Source organism: Numenius arquata, chromosome 1 (assembly GCF_964106895.1).
Source record: "Numenius arquata chromosome 1, bNumArq3.hap1.1, whole genome shotgun sequence".
Taxonomy (NCBI): Eukaryota; Metazoa; Chordata; class Aves; order Charadriiformes; family Scolopacidae; genus Numenius; species Numenius arquata.
In genome coordinates, this window is record NC_133576.1 from 66104737 (window position 1) to 66122493 (window position 17757).

Genomic DNA, 17757 nt, shown 5'->3' on the forward strand with positions numbered 1-17757 from the left:
GCTGCACTACTATTTCTTTTGCCAATAAAAGGAAGAAAGTTAAGAAAAACTATATTTTATTCCAGACTTTCCACAAGAATGTACAGTTTCCTGAGCTAAGAAATGTGCTTTCAAATTCCTCAGTTTTTCTTGGTTATTTCACTGTGTCAACAACTAATATTGTCTCTTCATTTTCAGATGTCAGTGACTGAATTTTGCTCCCCATCAGCTGAAAAGAAAATAAAAACTTCCATTAGTTTTATACATAAAGTTAGCTTAGCCTCTACTTACACACAATTCTGAGAGTACTTCAACTTCTGTTGCACATTTTATAGAAATATTTAACGTCTTGGTTTCTTAGCTGATAAGCTTTCCTTAGCTGGACATAACAGTGAAACTTCAGCAACTTTGTAATGCTGAGACATGATTTTTGACTTTCCTGGAAGTGGACAGGGAGAATGTGTGCTTTTCTCCAGTGCACCAGATTGCTGCATATCATCTCATCTCAAATGAATTAATACAAAAGCACTATCTTTGTTAAGGTGTGCAAGTAGATTGGTACACATTGGCCTGAAGTTTAGCTAGCTGAGCACACCACGAGAAACTTCTGCACATAACATGATGAACTGCTGGACAGGAAAAGGGCTCAAGTGAGCTGCTGGTTAGTATGCTGGTCTGGTGAAACGCTGAGTGTGACCACCACAGTCTGTCCTGTTACCTTACAAAATCCTATTTTGGACTGTTTTCTGTGTCACCTTGCTTTCTATCCTGTATGTCTAACTTGCTAGCAAACTTCATTGAGGCTGAACTAGTGGGTGAGTAGGAGAGACCTGCACCTGGAGAGACCCAAGGTGAGAGCTGGTGACCTGCTGGGGGGACTCAGGGTCCAGACACAGAGATCAGATGTGAGGAGCTCGTGAATTTGTGGTTGTTGTGGATGAAGAGAGTGAGGGTGTATGCACGTCTCACTGACAAACTTCAGCCCTGCTCAACTGGAGATGAGCAGGAGGACTGGGATGTCTGCAACCCTATTTATGTGACTGCTGATGGTGTTGACATGGTGCTGATAAAGGCACCTGTGCTAGTTTTTGTGGCTGGCTGCATTAGTGTCTGTGTGTGCTTCATGTTGGGAAAACCCTTGCTGCTGCTTGGACCTGGGGCATCAGCCCCTGCACCTGTGAGACTGGAATGGGAGAAATCCCCTGTATCTGGAAGAGCATTGCATTTACTTCCCTCAACAAACTTGCCTGCTGATTTTCTCTTGTAATTCCTCAAAATATGGCAAAGAGAAGAGTTATTCTCTGTGCTAAGTTCCATCTCATTTAAAAAATACCTGCAGTAGAGTCTTGTATGTTCACACACACATATTTCACACATTTAATATAAAATAGAAAGAGAACATACCTCTGGATTTGTATCAGGTAGTCTACGAAATGCATTTTTCGGCTCTGGGATTTCTGGAAATGCTGCTTTCCAACAGCCAGTCCTGGAGATCAAAAGGAATGGAATAGAAAAGTAAAATTAAGTAACTGTCGTGTCAAAACCATTGCACCCTTGAAGCAGCTTTTATCTTCTTCTTCCAGGACAGATGAGAAATGAAAATATACATGATCTCAGCACAGAATGAACACATATCAGGAAAACACTAAAAATTGGGATGGTAATAGTTTCATTTTTGGTTAAAGATTCACTAGTATTTATTTTCTTCTTTGAAAGGAAAACAAATTAGTGTTTCTCTTTAAGTCACTACAACCAGTGAAAAGTAGGCGTAAAAATTTTAACAATTTTGAAGAACAGTATCTTCTCTGAATTATTGTACATTTTCTTACAAAGTGCATGATACAACAGAAAATCCTTTTTCTTTCTGTTTCAAAACTGAGTTGTTTTTCTTTGTTGCATGTCTAGGTGTTGATAATATACAAGTGCCATTTACCAGCAAAACTTTTACAGGGGTAGAAGAGCATTGCTTTTTAAAGTAGACTGCTGTTACAAAGTGAAAAATGAAAATATGCATGTTTATTATGTATATAATATGTACATATCTGTGTATGTCCTTTAAATAATAACCTGTCACTTAGTAAACTATTTATGTTTAGAAGCTTTTTGTCCTTTAAATTATATCCTGTAATTTCTTACAATATAGTCTGATCTATTGATAATTTCCCTTGGCCCATTGAGAGATGGTAGAAAAACACCTTGAATTGTCTCATTTCAATACTGCTAGAATTGAGGGATTTGAGGAATAAACTGTCTGCATGCACCTCACCTTCCTCAGTCTTTGTATTATGACTTTTCAAGAAAAGCATAACTTTCCAGCCAAACCTGTAAAACAAGTAAAAGACTGCAATACTTAGCGTTACTACAATTTACTAAAACATGCTTACTCTTGGATACTTTCAGGATAGAAATGGGATGTGCAAGCTGCACTGCTTAGAATGAGGTGCAGCATACCTGGAGGACAGCCTCCATCCCAAAGGATCACAAAGGCCTTCTGTGGTCTTTGTTTGTCATAAAGAAAATTAAATTCCTAGGAGGTGTTTTCTCTGTGTCTCCTTTCTCTGCTGTCACTGATGTGTAACTTCAAATTCTGATCCAAATATTTGAGGGGGAACACAGACAATATAATGTAAAATTGAAGGCTTTTCAAAATACTTACAGAGTAATAATAAAGTTCTGCCCTTGAATGTTTAATAAAAGACACATGCCATGATGATTTAGCAGTTTGACACATTCGTGAAATTTATAAATAAGGATCCCATAAGGCATAGAACATTGAACACATACTGATTTAGAGGCATTTGCATACTATTTACTTTTCACAAATGACTATGAAACTAACGTATTGCTGATTAATAGAACAAGCAAACTTACTTGTATAGAATTATATTTGGTTTTTCCCTCAGGGTTATCCTGTAAATTGAGAAAAAAACATTTTTATTTTTATGATTACTTGTTTTGTGTTTATTCTGCATTACTCTCTTATCTACTTGACAGTTTGTTTATACGAACTAGTAATTCTTATAAGATTTAGTTTGTACTATATAAATCATCTACAATGTTAAATTTATATAGTAACTGATTCTTCCATGGAAAAGTATTTGTTTTCCTACCAAAAAAGCTGAGAAATAAATTTTATGTCAGATTGGTGATTAAATTGAAACAACAGAAAATCAGACCTGAATGAAAACTGTAACTTTCTTCTTACACACACCAGGAAAAAAAAAAAAAGAAAAAAATATATCTGCGAAATAAACTTTTTTAGTTTACATCTAGTGTTTATATTTTACAATAAATGTCACTATATTTAATTGCAAATACCGTGTAAATATTATCCCCTTTTCCCTCAGAGGAAAGTGTTCAGGATTGACATGGATTCACAGATATTTTAGGTTACCCTCCAACTACATATTTGACAGAATGAAATTCACTCATTTCTTCTGAATAGCCATAGTAACTTCCATGTTGTCCTGGTGTAGTGACCACATACAATTAATAACTGCAGACTATATAATCTCCGTTAGCCTGTCAGTCATGTATTTTTTAAATTATTTTGAATTCTGTATTACTCCATTTTAAAACAAAATTAAATTAATCGAAACTTGTTTTATCAAATAACTGCATGCATTCTCATGTGGCACCTGAACATGAGTTTGGAAGGCATGCTGATGTACAGGACAGCCTCTAGAATCTGTAAACAAACTAGTTTAAGCACTGGGATCAATCTAGGAGAAAGCGCAACAGTGTAGCCTCCTTACTTTTTTGTGCTTATCCTAAAATAAAATATCAGAAACAAAAACAATGAGGTCATGGAAGACTTCAGAAAGTGGAGTTCCAGAAGGACAGCTGGTCTTTTGCAAATTTTGGAAGATGAGATGTATTAAAAGGCACTGTGTTTAAAAAAATGAAGGAGAAAATGTGTATGATCGTTAAAAGAGACTCCCTTCTGCAGGGGATGGTTGCACTAATCTACCGATCTGACGAGATGGAGGTCTGTTGCTTGCCAGGGGCCAGGATCCAGGATGATGCAGAAGGACTGCCAGATTGTCTGGCCATTGAACTATTACCCCATGCAATACAGTAAATGCTGGACAGTGACATAATTAGTAACCTGAAAACTGCTAATAATAATTTAAAAAATTATAGACAATTCAGACCATGTTAATTGAATATTCTTTATAAACTGAATATTAGACATATTAAAAGACTTTAAGAAGTATGTATTGCGCCAGCAACGCACTTTTATTCCAATGTCACACAGCGTTTTCTATAAGCTTTCTTTGCTGCAAAGGCCAAGGTATTTGGAGAAGTAACGCAGTTTTGTAGCAGTTAGTTGGACTTGCAAGAAAAGTCGTCTATGAAATAGCAAGCCCAATCCAGATTAAGAAAAGCCAAATAACAGAAATCTAGGGACGACTTTCAATCATCCACTAAGTGGCCAAATCTGGTTGTTGTATAGGTAGATTTTTCCTTTGTAGTCACTATCTGCCACCCTGTGGTCATTTGACGCAATTTCTTCAGTTACAGTAGTTTGGGTGTGCTCTTGGAGCGGAACACAGCAAACTCACTCATTTCCTGTTACTGCAAAAGGACTTGTAAAGTCAAGGTCTGAATTTGTCTTTCAGCATCTTAAATGATTCCCTCAGCAACCTGAGCTTATTCACACGGCCTTCCTTCTTTCTCTAACACTTTTTTTTTTCTTCCCTCGTACTCATACTTGTTAAGTGGATGCACATTTCTCTGTCCAGTATTTACAGCTGATCTGTGCCCCTTCTCAGAGATGCAGTCATCACTGGAAAGGACTACAATCCAGGACAGCTCCAACAGGTCTTAGTGAGAGAAACGCCTTTTCTGAGTTTTGTCACAGCCAAAGCTGTGATATGTTCAAGTCTCAATTAACCATGCTGCTTCTCCACACAGTCAGTCAACCAGTGTATCTATCTCTAGCAATATCTCACACAGAGAAACACATAAAAAAATCGGGTGGTATGGCATAATGGGGTGCCACAAAGGAATACGGTGCTATGTATGTGGAAGGCTACACCATACAAGCGGAATTGACTTTCTTTCTGTCCATGTCTACTGGTAAATGCAAACATATGTATTAATGTTAAATATAGGTGAAGAAATTCCCCTTACCTTATACTTTATGATGATTTCATATTTAAAACATTTGTCTTTGTTAGAATGACTTATTTGGGGTCGTTGCCATTGAATTATGCAATCATTTTTAATTTCATCACAGCTGACAGTGATATTTGATGGAGGCATGAGCTTTTCTGAAATGATATAACCAAGAATTCAAATAATCAAAATCACTTGGTCTCTTTTTGCTTTGGTAATAAAGAGTGCAATTGCAAGTAACACCTCTACGAAGAAAAATACTTTGTTTTTCTTAGGAACTCTGTTAGAAATAATTGAAAGACCAAAGTTCTTTAAATCCTGTCCCCAGGATCAGAAAAAACAGGGGCTAAGCCAGGGAACATGACTTAGGAGCATACAAAGATAGAAAACCTCTCCATTTCCTTTTTTAGATGAGTAAGGTAGAGTCCTGTTTTCTTTTTCCAAGGATGTTTTTTACTGCTGAAGAACAAACTGATGCTAAACCTAATGTAAGAAATACAAAGGTCATTTCTTTCTTCAAGCCTCCTCACAGGATGCTTCTGTAACATGAAGTTGTTGCATGCTTGGTGTTGTGAACTATGCAGTTTATTCCCCCCTTCCAAAAAACTAGCCATACAAATTTAAGAATGACACTTCAGTTTTGAGAATCTAGCCAACCTCTTCACATATCTCCCCTAAATTCACAGATATGAGCAAAAATATGAGGGCCTTTATATTTTGATCATCACCAAGGACTTGATTATTGTAACAGCAAAAGACAGCCACTCATGACAGAAATGGTGATAAAACGCTGACAGAGGAAACCTTCGTTTCAGCTAGATTGCTACTTCATATCGATATTTAGAGACAGGCCTGGCCTATTTGTGATGGACTCATTGGTCAAAGAACAGTCTTGTTTCATCTCCCATGAGTGATATTACAGCTTAATTCCTTCACCTTATAGAATGAATCCTTGTTTGTCCATTTTTTGGAGACAATAGCAAAAACTTTGCCAACAAGGCTTTGGCACAGTAAAATTAATTGCACAGGATGCTTCCAAATTAGAGCACTACATGTGAAAGGACATCTGAAAACCTGGAGTATTGTGTACACATATTAATATTCTCTAATCAAGGGTATGGTGTTGGTGTATGCCTTTCCCAATGGGAAGGAGAAATCAGTGCTCAGATAAACTTCTGAGAAGTCTCCTCTGTTGAAAACTCTTTGGTCATCATTGAAAAGACAGCAGGAGGAAGTAAAATCTTTTAAGTCCTGTGGACCCTGTTGGAGAAAGACCTAAAACCAGTAAGGGTAGGTTGATAAAGAATCTGAGGTAGACTGCAGCTGTGGAGTTTCTTGCTTAATTTCCCTCATTGTTCTTTTGCTTGGGGAATAGGTTTTCTTGAAGACACCATAATCTCTTACTTTTGATTCTAGGGGCGGCAGAGTACCTGATTCCTTCCAAGGGAAAAATGCTCTACTACCCCCATGTAATAGTGAAAACACAGAAGAAAGAAATTATTTACTTACCAATTCTATATAGTTGAATGTGCTCATCATAGAACTGGATCCGGGAGCCTTTGCTAGACCCATTCACCAGGAAGTAAGCATTTTTAGTCACTGTCGTCACATTTTTAAATCTACATCCTATGTTTCTGCCATTTTTGTCTTTAATGTAAAGCTCACATTCCATTGCATCATCATATCTGTATATAGCAAAGTATTTTCATTAAACATGGGCAGTGTGATGTGTCAAATGAGAATGCAGGCTTCCTGAGACTCAAGCAGACCTACTTACCTCGAGTACTGCCAGTAGAGAAAGTATTGGGTATCTCCCGGAGCTTCCCTGCCTGCCTGCCAAGTGCAGTTCATGAGGGAAACATTATAAATCACACAGGAGAAATTTTCAATGGCCGACCCATTCACGCCTGAAAGCACAGGAATACCCGCAATGAGGAAAAATCATGTGACAGCTCCAAGCTGGAGGACCATGGCACAGGCTTAGATATGTTAGATACCTGCAACTCCTGCTGGTTGTTGCTTGCGTTAGGCATGACAACTGAGAGACAGCTGGACTCTCACTCTAATTTGCCCGCCTCTGAACGGTGAAACCTGGGAGTGAGTGGAGCATTCACACAGGGAAAGGAAGGCACGTTGCCTTTTAACACCATCCTTGGTGCTACAGAGAGAAGTCTTTCTCCTTTTAAAATGAACGCTCCGGAATCCACTCCTGAATTGCTTACATACAGTGTTTCAAAAGCTGCGCTTTGAAAAGTAAAGTGGTCAACTAACTCTGGTCAACTAACCTCCTAGCTAGAGCTTTCTGCCCTGCTGTGGGTGACAGAGACTTGGTCTCTTCCTTTTCTGGAGCACCCTGAATCAGAGAACACTTTGGGTTGGAAGGGACCTTAAAGATGATCTAGTTCCAGCCTCCCTGCCATGGGCAGGGACACCTCCCACTAGATGAGGAAAAATTGTGTGACTGTTTGAAGCTGGAGGACCATGGCACATGCTTAGATATGTTAGATACCTGCAACTCCTGTTGGTTATTGCTTGGGTTAGGAATGACTTGCTTCATTTTAGGTAGTAACACTGAAACACATTTGCACCGAGAGATTCAATGAAGAATTTGTCATGGATAAATCCTCCACAGATACGATCATAGTTGCCTCCGATTGATTAAGTCTCAGGGAAGCCTACACTGTGCTAGAACAGGCTGATACCTAAAGTGGATACCTCTATGCTTCAAATTATTCCTATTCAAAAGGAGACGCTGGTGCTACAATGTCACAAACTGAAACATTTGTCTGTCCTCCTTCAGTACCCTCCTGTAGGATTTCTATTTGAAGGGTGTTCTTCAGCACCCTGGCACATGCACGAAGAACATGAGAAGCTTCCCTGTGGACTCCAGAGAGGGAGAGACACTCAAGTGCAGACCTGTGAAGTTTTTAAAGACCTCAAAGAGGTGTGGATGCAAACTTCTGAGGTGCTTCTGCTCTGCAGTGATACTTTCTTCCACCTGGGATTAGCATGAGGAATCTTTTCCTGGTCACAAACATACCAATTTAATCTCTAACACCGTCCCCCAACAAAACCAAATTGGGAGTCTAAACATACCTTTCAAAAGGAAGGACTAGTTATCCATCCTTTCATAAGGAACTGTACTGTGTCCAGTTCTGGGCTCCCCAGTTCAAGAAGGACAGGCAACTGCTGGAGAGGGTATAACAAAGGGCTACAAAGATGATTAGGGGCCTAGAACATCTCTCTTATGAGGAAAGGCTGAGGGACTTGGGTCTTTTTAGTCTAGAGAAGAGAAGACTGAGGGGGGATCTGATCAATGCTTGTAAATACTTAAAGGGTGGGTGTCAACAGGAGGGGGCCAGTCTTTTTCCAGTGGTGTCCAGGGACAGGACAAGAGGAAATGGGCACAATCTTGAATATAAGAAGTTCCACCTAAACATGAGGAGGAACTTCTTTGCTTTGAGGGTGGCAGAGCACTGGAATAGGCTGCCCAGGGAGGTGGTGGAATCTCCTTCTCTGGAGACATTCAAAACCCGCCTGGACAAGTTCACAACCTGCAACCTGCTCTAGGTGGACCTGCTCTGGCAGGGGGAGTTGGACTAGATGATCTCCAGAGGTCCCTTCCAACCCCATGTGATTCTGTGAATCAGCAAATACTTTGAGCTTGATGAGGCAGGAAGTAGTGCCATTTCGTATATGCCGATTCCATGTTGCTTAAATGAACAGATATTTTACCTCATTCTCTTAGCAGTCTCATATATATTACCCCTCTCATACAAAGAGGAGTAAATTCTGCCCGACCTTTCATTATTGTGGATGGGACAGTGTAAAGTGTCAGGCATTACACCATGAGTTACACTGTGACAAAACTCAAGATTCCACAGATTTCTCAAAAAGAACTTCAAATTACAGCCACAAACCTGTTCCACTTGGATTTTTAATAACATTTTAAAGGTTTTCAAAAGCATTCAATAAATATTAGCACAAACAATTAAAAGAGAATTAGCAAGTAAAAAGACAGCACCAAGAAGGTGTCAACTGTGGACTAAAAGATTGCTGAGCTAGTTATAGGAAACTTATTTTCACAGAAACATTTTCATAAGGCTGTGAACAAGAACCCAAGAACCCGTTCATCTTACAGGAAACATATGAATTAAGTAATGAAGGGTTTCAGTTTTTCTTTTACCCCCAGTCCATTGGAATTAGGCAAACCCTTTCCCAAGGCCTAGTGCATTATTTTTAGGTATATATCTGCATATGCTTGAGTATATGTGCCATTCATGTTCGCTGCTGTAACAGAAAATCTTGCCCCATTGTGCAGAAGAGGTGATATATTTCCAAACATGCACTTCATATTCTCTGCCTGAAAAATGTCACGCAGAAGGTTTACTTTTTAGCTTTTCATCTATTGGTTTACACAGTGCTACTCCCTGCAGAAAGGGCTTAAGCTTGTGCCTGATTTGTAACAGTGGAACCACTACAATAATGAAGTAGGTACTGATGTCTTCCCAGGCTTGAGAACTCTCTTCCCAGAAGTTTTGGGTAATGAACCTTTACCAATGCAAGGTGAAGAGTTCAGTACTTCCCTCCAGAAAAGCTCATGGCAGTGTTAGGAACAGCAGTTCCTCCTCCCCCTTTACCTATAGTCCACAATAGTCCACCAAATCAGTTGAACCACTTCAAAGTACATTATATGTATTTTCATAAGAATCAACAGATGGCTGTAACGTGCTTTACACTCCATTGAAAGACAAAGGGAGATACCCCATAAACAACTGCCTGGGCAAGGAGCTTCTTTGAGGTTCATTTCCATTAACATTAGCTTTCTGAAAACTAGCACCTAATTTGGGCAAGTCATATAGGTGCCTTGTCTATGCAGTGGTGAAGGAAGACACAGACAGTGGCATATAAGATGCATGGGATACACTGCCTTCAGGCAGAGACTGCACCTCTAACAGTTTCTGACAGAGCTTAGAAGACTATAATTTCCACGCTTAGATAGTTGAAATGAGGGTGGCATGAATCTACTCAAATCTGTGGTTACTGATACAGGTGATATAACTGCATGGAGTATCAGAGGAGATGCCAAATGTCAGAATTTTCTAGAAACTGCCTATAGAAACATTAATGTTTACCGTAGATGTGGTATACATCTTGCTTGACACAGTAGTGTCGTGTAAAGTGTTCCTTCTCTATTCATGCAAAATAGACTGCCAAAACCAATACCTTCCTGTTACAGTCCCTGTTCCTGAAATGTTATTTTGGAGATTACCTAACCAATCAGGTGCACAAGAAATATTGGCCAAATGGATGGAGACAGCTTTGGGCTCTAAAGGAAGAGAATTTAGCTAAGGCAGGAGTGATACATGTACGGGGAAAAGAATAATCCCAAGAGGACAACTTCATGACTTGCTTTGAAGTACCTGTGCAGCTTGTAGAGGCCAGTGAAAGAGAAAACTATTTTGCTTAACAAACACAGTAGTTGCAAAACAGGAAATGCTTAGCTTAATGTCTTGTCTGCATAAGCACTGAAAACAGACTAAATCAGAAGCAGAAGCTGCCTTTTGATAAAGCCACGACACTTCTCAAGTAGTTTATTTACACAAGATCTGAGTTCTAGATTTTCTGTCTGCTATCAAAAGTTTGGACCTGAATTGGAGCTGAAGTTTGGATCTGATCTGGAGCTGAACTTGGCAAGGAATGTGAAAAATAACTATAAGGGCTTCTACGGGTATGTTGGTCAGAAAAGGAAGATTAAAGAAAGTGTATCACCCCTGATAAATAAGACAGTGACAACTGACGTGGAGAAGGCTGAGGCACTCAACAAATTTTTTACCTCAGTGTTCACTGGCAATCACTCTTTCCAAATCTCTCAAGTTCCCAAATCTCAAGGCATGTCATCTCCCTCCCATCATAAGAGAGGATCAGGTTTGAGACCACCTGAAGAACCTGAGCATGCATAAGGCCATGGGACCCAATGAAATGTGTCCTAGGGTACTGAGGAAATTGACATGGTAGTCACGTGAAGTCCCCAGTTACTGCAGAAAAGTGAATATCACACCCATTTTTAGTAAGGATCATAAGGAGAATCCGCAACTACCAACCAGTCAGCCTCACCTCCATGCCTGGTAAAATCATGTGACAGATCACCTGGAAATTATGTTGGAGCATATAGAAGACAGGAAGGTGATTAGAGACAGCCAACATGGCATCACCAAGGGCAAATCGTGCCTGAGCAATCTAATACTCCTCTGCAATGGAGTAACTGTCAATAAGGGAAGAGCAACAGATTTCATCTACCTGGATTTCTGTAAGACCTTTGATACAGTTTGCAGATGACACTAAGCTGAGTGGTGGAGTTGGTTCACTAGAGCAAAGGGATGCCATCCAGAGGGACCTTGACAGACTTGAGGAGTGGACCCAAGCTCAACAAGGCCAGGTACAAGGTCCTGCAACTGGGTGGGGGCAATCCCCAATATCAAAACAGACTAGGGGATGAAGGGTTTGAGATCAGCTCTGCAGAGAAGAACCTAGGGATGCTGGTGGGTGAAAAATTGGACATGAGTTGACAATGTACTCTCACAGCCCAGAAAGCCAACCGTATCCTGGGCTGCATCAAAAGGTGTGGCCAGCAGGTTGAAGGAGGTGATTCTGCCCCTCTACTCTGCTCTAGTGAGACTTTTCCTGGAATACTGGATCCAGCTCTGGGGTCCCCTGCACAGGAAAAACATGGACCTTTTAAAGCAGGTCCAGAGGAAGGCCAGAAGAATGATCAGAGGGCTGGAACATCTGTCCTCTGAAGAAAGTCTAAGAGAGTTGGGGAGAGCCTGGAGAGCAGCAGTCAGAGGAGACCTTATTGTGGCCTTTCAATACATAAAAGGGGCTTATAAGAAAGTTGGAGAGAGACTTTTTGCCAGGACCTGTAGTGACAGAACAAGGGGCAATGGTTTTAAAATGAAAGAGGGTAGGTTTAGATTTAAGGAAGAAATTTTTTTATGATGAGGGTGGTGGGACACTGGAACAGGTCCTTCAGAGAAGTTGTGGATGCCCCTTCATTGGAAATGTTCAAGTTCAGGTTGGATGGGTCTTTGAGCAATGTGATCTAGTGAAAGATGTCCCTGCCCATGGCATGGGGTTGGACTAGATGATCTTTACAAGTTCCCTTCCAACTCAAACTGTTCTATGATTGTATGAACCTGCTTGGCCCTCAGGAGCCACTACAGAAATATTGTATCTTCACAGGTTTCTGTGTCACACCAATCAGCCCTGAGCAAGCACATCACTGCATCTCCCAATGTCCCTGCATGCTTATGTCTTGTTTTTAGATAAGTCAGTAAGGACCCATGTATCCAATTTAGTCTATCCTCTGTATTTAAAAATTCTCATCTGCGTAGCAGTGAGATGCCTCTCACAGAAGTTCCTCTGAAAGCCTCTGAAAGGAAAAGAGACAATCTTACATTTCAGTTCCATCAAGGCCCTGATTCCAAAAGATTCCTCTGAAGGCAAGAATTTCACAAGAGTGGTCAGAGAGGACAGATATGCCTCAGTACTAAGACAGGTCTCAACAAACTGCTAAAACAGAGACTATCTTGTTCCTACCAAGGGTACTTTTTTCAGTTACTTAATGATATGAAAGAAAAAGAAGAAAGTGTAATGATTTATCTCTGTTAAAACTTTACATAGCAAATTTACCATTATAGTCTCAGTAAAATCTCCCGCAGTCACTGAACACCTGTCCTCAGTGAAATTCATGCTGTTCATCCAACTCAGTTCCATTTTCCACTGATTCAGCATCAAATTTCTAATAGGTGAGTCTGGCATCTCTGCTGCAAGTGTCACATGACGGGATCAGTAAGGTGCAGGACTGATTCCCAGATTTTCAGGTGCAGAGGTTATTACCTAGCACATCTAAGACAGAAGCAACTTATGCACAGCTACCCATAATGAGAAGCGCATTACACAACCTCGGAGGATTGCTTCATGGAAGTGTTCTACTCACAGTCTGTGCAATGCCAGCCAACACACAACTGGGTGATCAGCAGCATCCACTGGGTCATGAAGATGTGTGCAAGAGGAGCAACCATGTCTTCTTCCTTGGAAACAGAGAACAGTGAAACTTGCTCAAAGTGAAAGATGTCAGTGTCAACCTGCTCACATGCCTGCTTCTACACTGTCTGACCTTCTCAGTTCTGGTGTGTGGAAAGATTAGAAAGACTTCTCAAGCAGTCAGGGAAATGTTCAAATAAACAGTAACTAAGTTAAAGAAGTTGTCCTTTTCTGTAACAAAATAATCTGTGTGATGATTTGTAAGGCTGGTGATCTCGAGAGCCCTGTATAAACTTTACATACATATATTTGATGACTGGTATCAGGTCTAAAGATTATTTATCTATCTGCTATATACAAAGGTTAGGATGCATAGACGTCAAGCAGGTGGGTAAACAGCTGCAAACAGAAAATAACAAAATGGGTCACAGCAATATCAATCAGCTTGAGTTACCCGACAGTGAATATGGTGAGTTTGGTGAGGGCATTAGTTCATGTAATTTCAAAGATTGTTTTGAGTATATGCTTAAAAGTAAATCTAGGAGCAGTGTCTAACTTCTACAAATTCAGTACCAAACACAGTAAGAAAATCAGAATTGTGGCTAGGACCTTTCTTAGCAGGGAGTAGGTACTTTATTTGCAAAAAACTCCATTAAACTTAGCTCATGTATTCCTCTGACAGCCTTTTAGATTTTGCGTGGGACATCATCCCTCTAGTCCTGGACTTCCTAGAGTCTCAATGAATACCTCAGCAAACAAAATAATCAGAAAGACAAAGATGGACCTACCTTCTACTTCAAAATGTCTTTATCTTGTTTATCTTTCTATCTGTCTTCAGGCTCAGAGAAGATGGGAAGACTCGTATGGCGGTATAGCTATAAATAGGGCTGTCTCCCTTGCTGTTTGTGTTTTGGGGAACTGTTGTGTCATCAGAAGTGTTGCAAGACACGATGTTCATCACTTCCCTCCTGGTTCTTACCAAATTAATGAAATTGCACAACTCATGATTTCATATAACATGAACAAGCAGTTAGCTGGTTAAACTTTCTTTTCTGTTGTACAGAATCCACTAGTGCTTGAGAATCATAGAATCACAGAATCACAGAATCACAGAATCACCTAGGTTGGAAGGGACCTTTTAAGATCATCTAGTCCAACCGATTAAACAAACAAACAAACAAACAAACAAAAAAAAAACCAACAAAAAAACCACCACTAACCACCAAACCCAACAAAAAAAACCAAACAAAAAAACACACACAAAACACCACCCAACACTAATCCATATTCCCAAGCACCATGTCAACTCCTCTCTTGAATACCTCCAGGGATGGTGCCTCAACCACTTTCCTGGGCAGCCCATTCCAATGTCTGACAACCCTTTCAGTAAAGAAATATTTCCTAATATCTAACCTGAACCTCCCCTGGCGTAACTTGAAGCCATTGCCCCTTGTCCTATCATCTGTAACTTGGGAGAAGAGACCGACCCCCGCCTCTCTACAGCCTCCTTTCAGGTAGTTGTAGAGAGCGATAAGGTCTCCCCTCAGTCTCCTCTTCCCCAGACTGAACAACCCCAGCTAATGGTTTGAGTTGGAAGGGACCTTAAAGATCATCTAGTTCTAAGCCCCCTGCCATGGCCAGAGACGCCTTCCAGTAGACCTAGTTGCTCAAAACCCCATCCAGCCTGGCCTTGAATCCAGCAAGTGCATAAAACTCTTTTCTTTTACAGATATTTCTCTCTAGGTCTAAATAATACTGAGTAGTATAAAGCACCTATTAATACAAACCATGTCTAGGGGCTGGGATCATTGGGGGCTCCCCACAGTGGGTGAGGGCAGACCCCTCCAGCCCGTCCCATCCCCCAGCCAGGTACAGGGCAGCCGGGGGCACAAGCGCAGCCCCAGGCCTGGGCATCAGGCACCTCCTTGGGGATGGGCCAAAGACAGGACATGGGCCAACAGGTGGGCCCAGCTCAGGGGGCCGTGGCTGGGCAGGGCAGGGCTGTGAGGAGCTGGAGACTGGCCCTGTTGTGGTGTCACTGGGGCAGGGGCTGACATCCCCAGGGGGTGGACTTGGGGTCATGGGCTGTGGGCAGAGAGGGGGGAGCCCTAGGGGGCTGGGCAGGGGTGGTCTATGGGGACACTCAGGGAGATGACAATGCAAATTTTAAAAGTTCCTTAAGCCTGTGGAAAAACAGGATTTCAAATCTTGGATATGAAGTCTTCAAATAAAATATATCACTATCAAAAGTTGTGACCTGTGTTTGCTCTCAGTCCATTTCTCCAAGTGTCAAAAAAAACATACAACAAGACACTGTGAAAACAGACAAAAATTACAAGTAGTAAGTATCCAACTACAAAAAGCCACTTCAGGGCTTGCTGCTGAGCATTTTTTCCCTTCTCAGGTCACAGTTGTGCATTTGCTAAAGGAGGCGGTTATTATAAACAGTATAAAACATCAAAAGCTCCTTTATACCCTGAAAGGCTTTGCTTCACAGAAGACAAATGTAATTTACTTAGTATGGTTATTCATAATCCATGTCAAGAATTTAATTTCTTCACGTATTGGAATTGAAACATCACTAGAAAATACGGCACTTTCAAACAGCAAGATATGTCAACATTTTCCTCTTAAAAACAGGCAGAACTGTTCTGCTGGAGATAAAAACTTATAGGAGAGACAATTGTCCGTGTGCTTCTCTACCAATCTCATTTCTTGCCGACTATATTTGGAAAAAGCAATCTGCTGCCTGGGACCCTTCCAGAATGCTGCAGGATTCACCTTTCTCAAAATCCCAACGTCATTCCTACCCTACAGCTTATTTATTGACATATGGAGTGAAATAACCATATCAGCAGTAGTTAACATATCAGCCATTCATAGAGTCATAGAATGGTCTGGGTTGGAAGGGACCTTAAAGATCATCAAGTTCCAACCCCCCTGCCATGGGCAGGGACACCTCCCACTAGACCAGGTTGCTCAAAGCCCCATCCAGCCTGGCCTTGAACACTTCCAGGGGTGGGACATCCACAACTTCCCTGGGCAACCCGTTCCAGTGTCTCACCACCCTCACAGGAAAGAATTTCTTCCTTACGTCTAGTCAAAATCTCTTTCAGATTAAAATGGTTTCCCCTCATCCTATCGCTCCACTCCCTGATAAGGAGTCCCTCCCCATCTCTCCTGTAGGCCCCCTTTAGGTACTGGAAGGCTGCTATAATATCTCCCCGGAGCCTTCTCTTCTCCAGGCTGAACAACCCCCACTCTCTCAGCCTGTCCTCATAGGAGAGGTGCTCCAGCCCTCTGAGCATCTTTGTGGCCCTCTACTGCACCTGTTCCAACAGGTCCATGTCCTTCCTGTACCGAGGGCTCCAAAGCTGGAGGCAGTACTCCAGGTGGGGTCTCACCAGGGAGGAGTAGAGGGGTAGAATCACCTCCCTTGACCTGCTGGACACACGTCTTCTGAACACATATTCACACATAACTAAGATACAGCTATTTCCAAAAGAGAAATTCAAAGATAGTGCTGTGCTGACTGCCTTTGGGTACAAAGAGGGCTTGCTTTCTAGACAGCCAGAAACACCTAGGCTCATGAGTATTTCTGCTTCCTAGATTCCTGATAGAGTGTGAGATTTATGAGCTGTAAGTGTGCTATCATTTGCCAGATTCATTTTCTTCTGTTGCTTGTAAACATGAATGATACCGAGCTGTCACTGAGACCAGCCAACATGCCAAAGCGGATATCTGATCTGCTTTCTTCTCTGTAACTCACACAGTACAAAGGCAACAGGTGTAGCACAGCAAGTCTACTCATCATATTAACAACTTTTTGACTGCAAAAGTATTTTATACAAAAATAAAAATTGAACCAGCTCAACTTCTGCCCACATGCAGTACTAGAAGCACAAAACAAGTCCTGACCTGAAAAGCAATGTATTAAGTGACTCCCTATGGTTGTGTTCCTGCATTTGATTGTGTCTGTCAGTAACTCAGTATTGATTGAGGAGATGACCAACTCACCTTGAGTATCCAGAACTTATAAAAGCTCCAGTCATCTGCAGAAACAGTAATCACAAGAGCACCAACAGAGCCTGGCCTGGTCTTTTGTGGTTTCAGAGAGAAAGGTCTAAGGCAATGGTGACTTTATAAGGACTAATTCATGGGAGTTCACTTTCTTCGTATGCCAGGAGAGATTAAAAATGTAACACAGTTCTCCTGAAGCATAGTTATGAAGCAAACAGTGGGAACGTGGAACAAATAAGAATAGGTGGATATTCTACCAAAAAGTAGATTTAGTCATAGAAGAAGCTCTTTTTGATAAGAATCACTGTCACTATCCCTATCACATTAAAGGTGTCAACAGACTAAGCAACTAGAAGTTTAGACTTCAGGTCTGGGCCCGTGATAGTCATTCAGAGGAAAAGGTAGTCTATTGTCAGAAGTTTTACTGCACTTGCAGATTAAAGGAGTTCCACACTTACCCATGTAGGTATTTTTTTAACACTTACTGGAAGTGTTTCACTTCCCAGCCTTTCACCCCCATTGGTCTCTGTCCTCCAACAGGTCAGTTCCCAGAGCGCTAAGCAGCCTCCCACCCACTCCATCAGCAGACAC

The 17757-nt window shown here is 41.2% G+C and overlaps 1 protein-coding gene across 1 annotated transcript; it reads right to left on the reverse strand.

Annotated features, from left to right (window-relative positions):
- Nucleotides 1–133: 133 nt before the first annotated feature.
- Nucleotides 134–13184, reverse strand: LOC141465815 (granulocyte-macrophage colony-stimulating factor receptor subunit alpha-like). Its single transcript, XM_074149469.1, has 7 exons — nt 13100–13184; nt 6878–7007; nt 6610–6785; nt 5116–5255; nt 2819–2889; nt 1384–1465; nt 134–208 (listed from the first exon to the last, which is right to left on the reverse strand). The coding sequence occupies exons 1-7, from the start codon at nt 13182–13184 to the stop codon at nt 134–136; spliced, it is 759 nt and encodes a 252-aa protein (XP_074005570.1).
- Between the last annotated feature and the right edge of the window lie 4573 nt (nt 13185–17757).

What these genes read in the sequence shown, in the direction of transcription:
- LOC141465815 (XM_074149469.1), bottom strand. Translation starts at nt 13,184, where the DNA reads ATGGTTGCTCCTCTTGCACACATCTTCATGACCCAGTGGATGCTGCTG. An exon ending in TGGCTGGCATTGCACAGACT is followed by an intron (nt 7,008 to 13,099) that starts GTGAGTAGAACA and finishes CTGTGCTTTCAG; the next exon opens with GCGTGAATGGGTCGGCCATT. An exon ending in CATTCAACTATATAGAATTG is followed by an intron (nt 5,256 to 6,609) that starts GTAAGTAAATAA and finishes ATATCATTTCAG; the next exon opens with AAAAGCTCATGCCTCCATCA.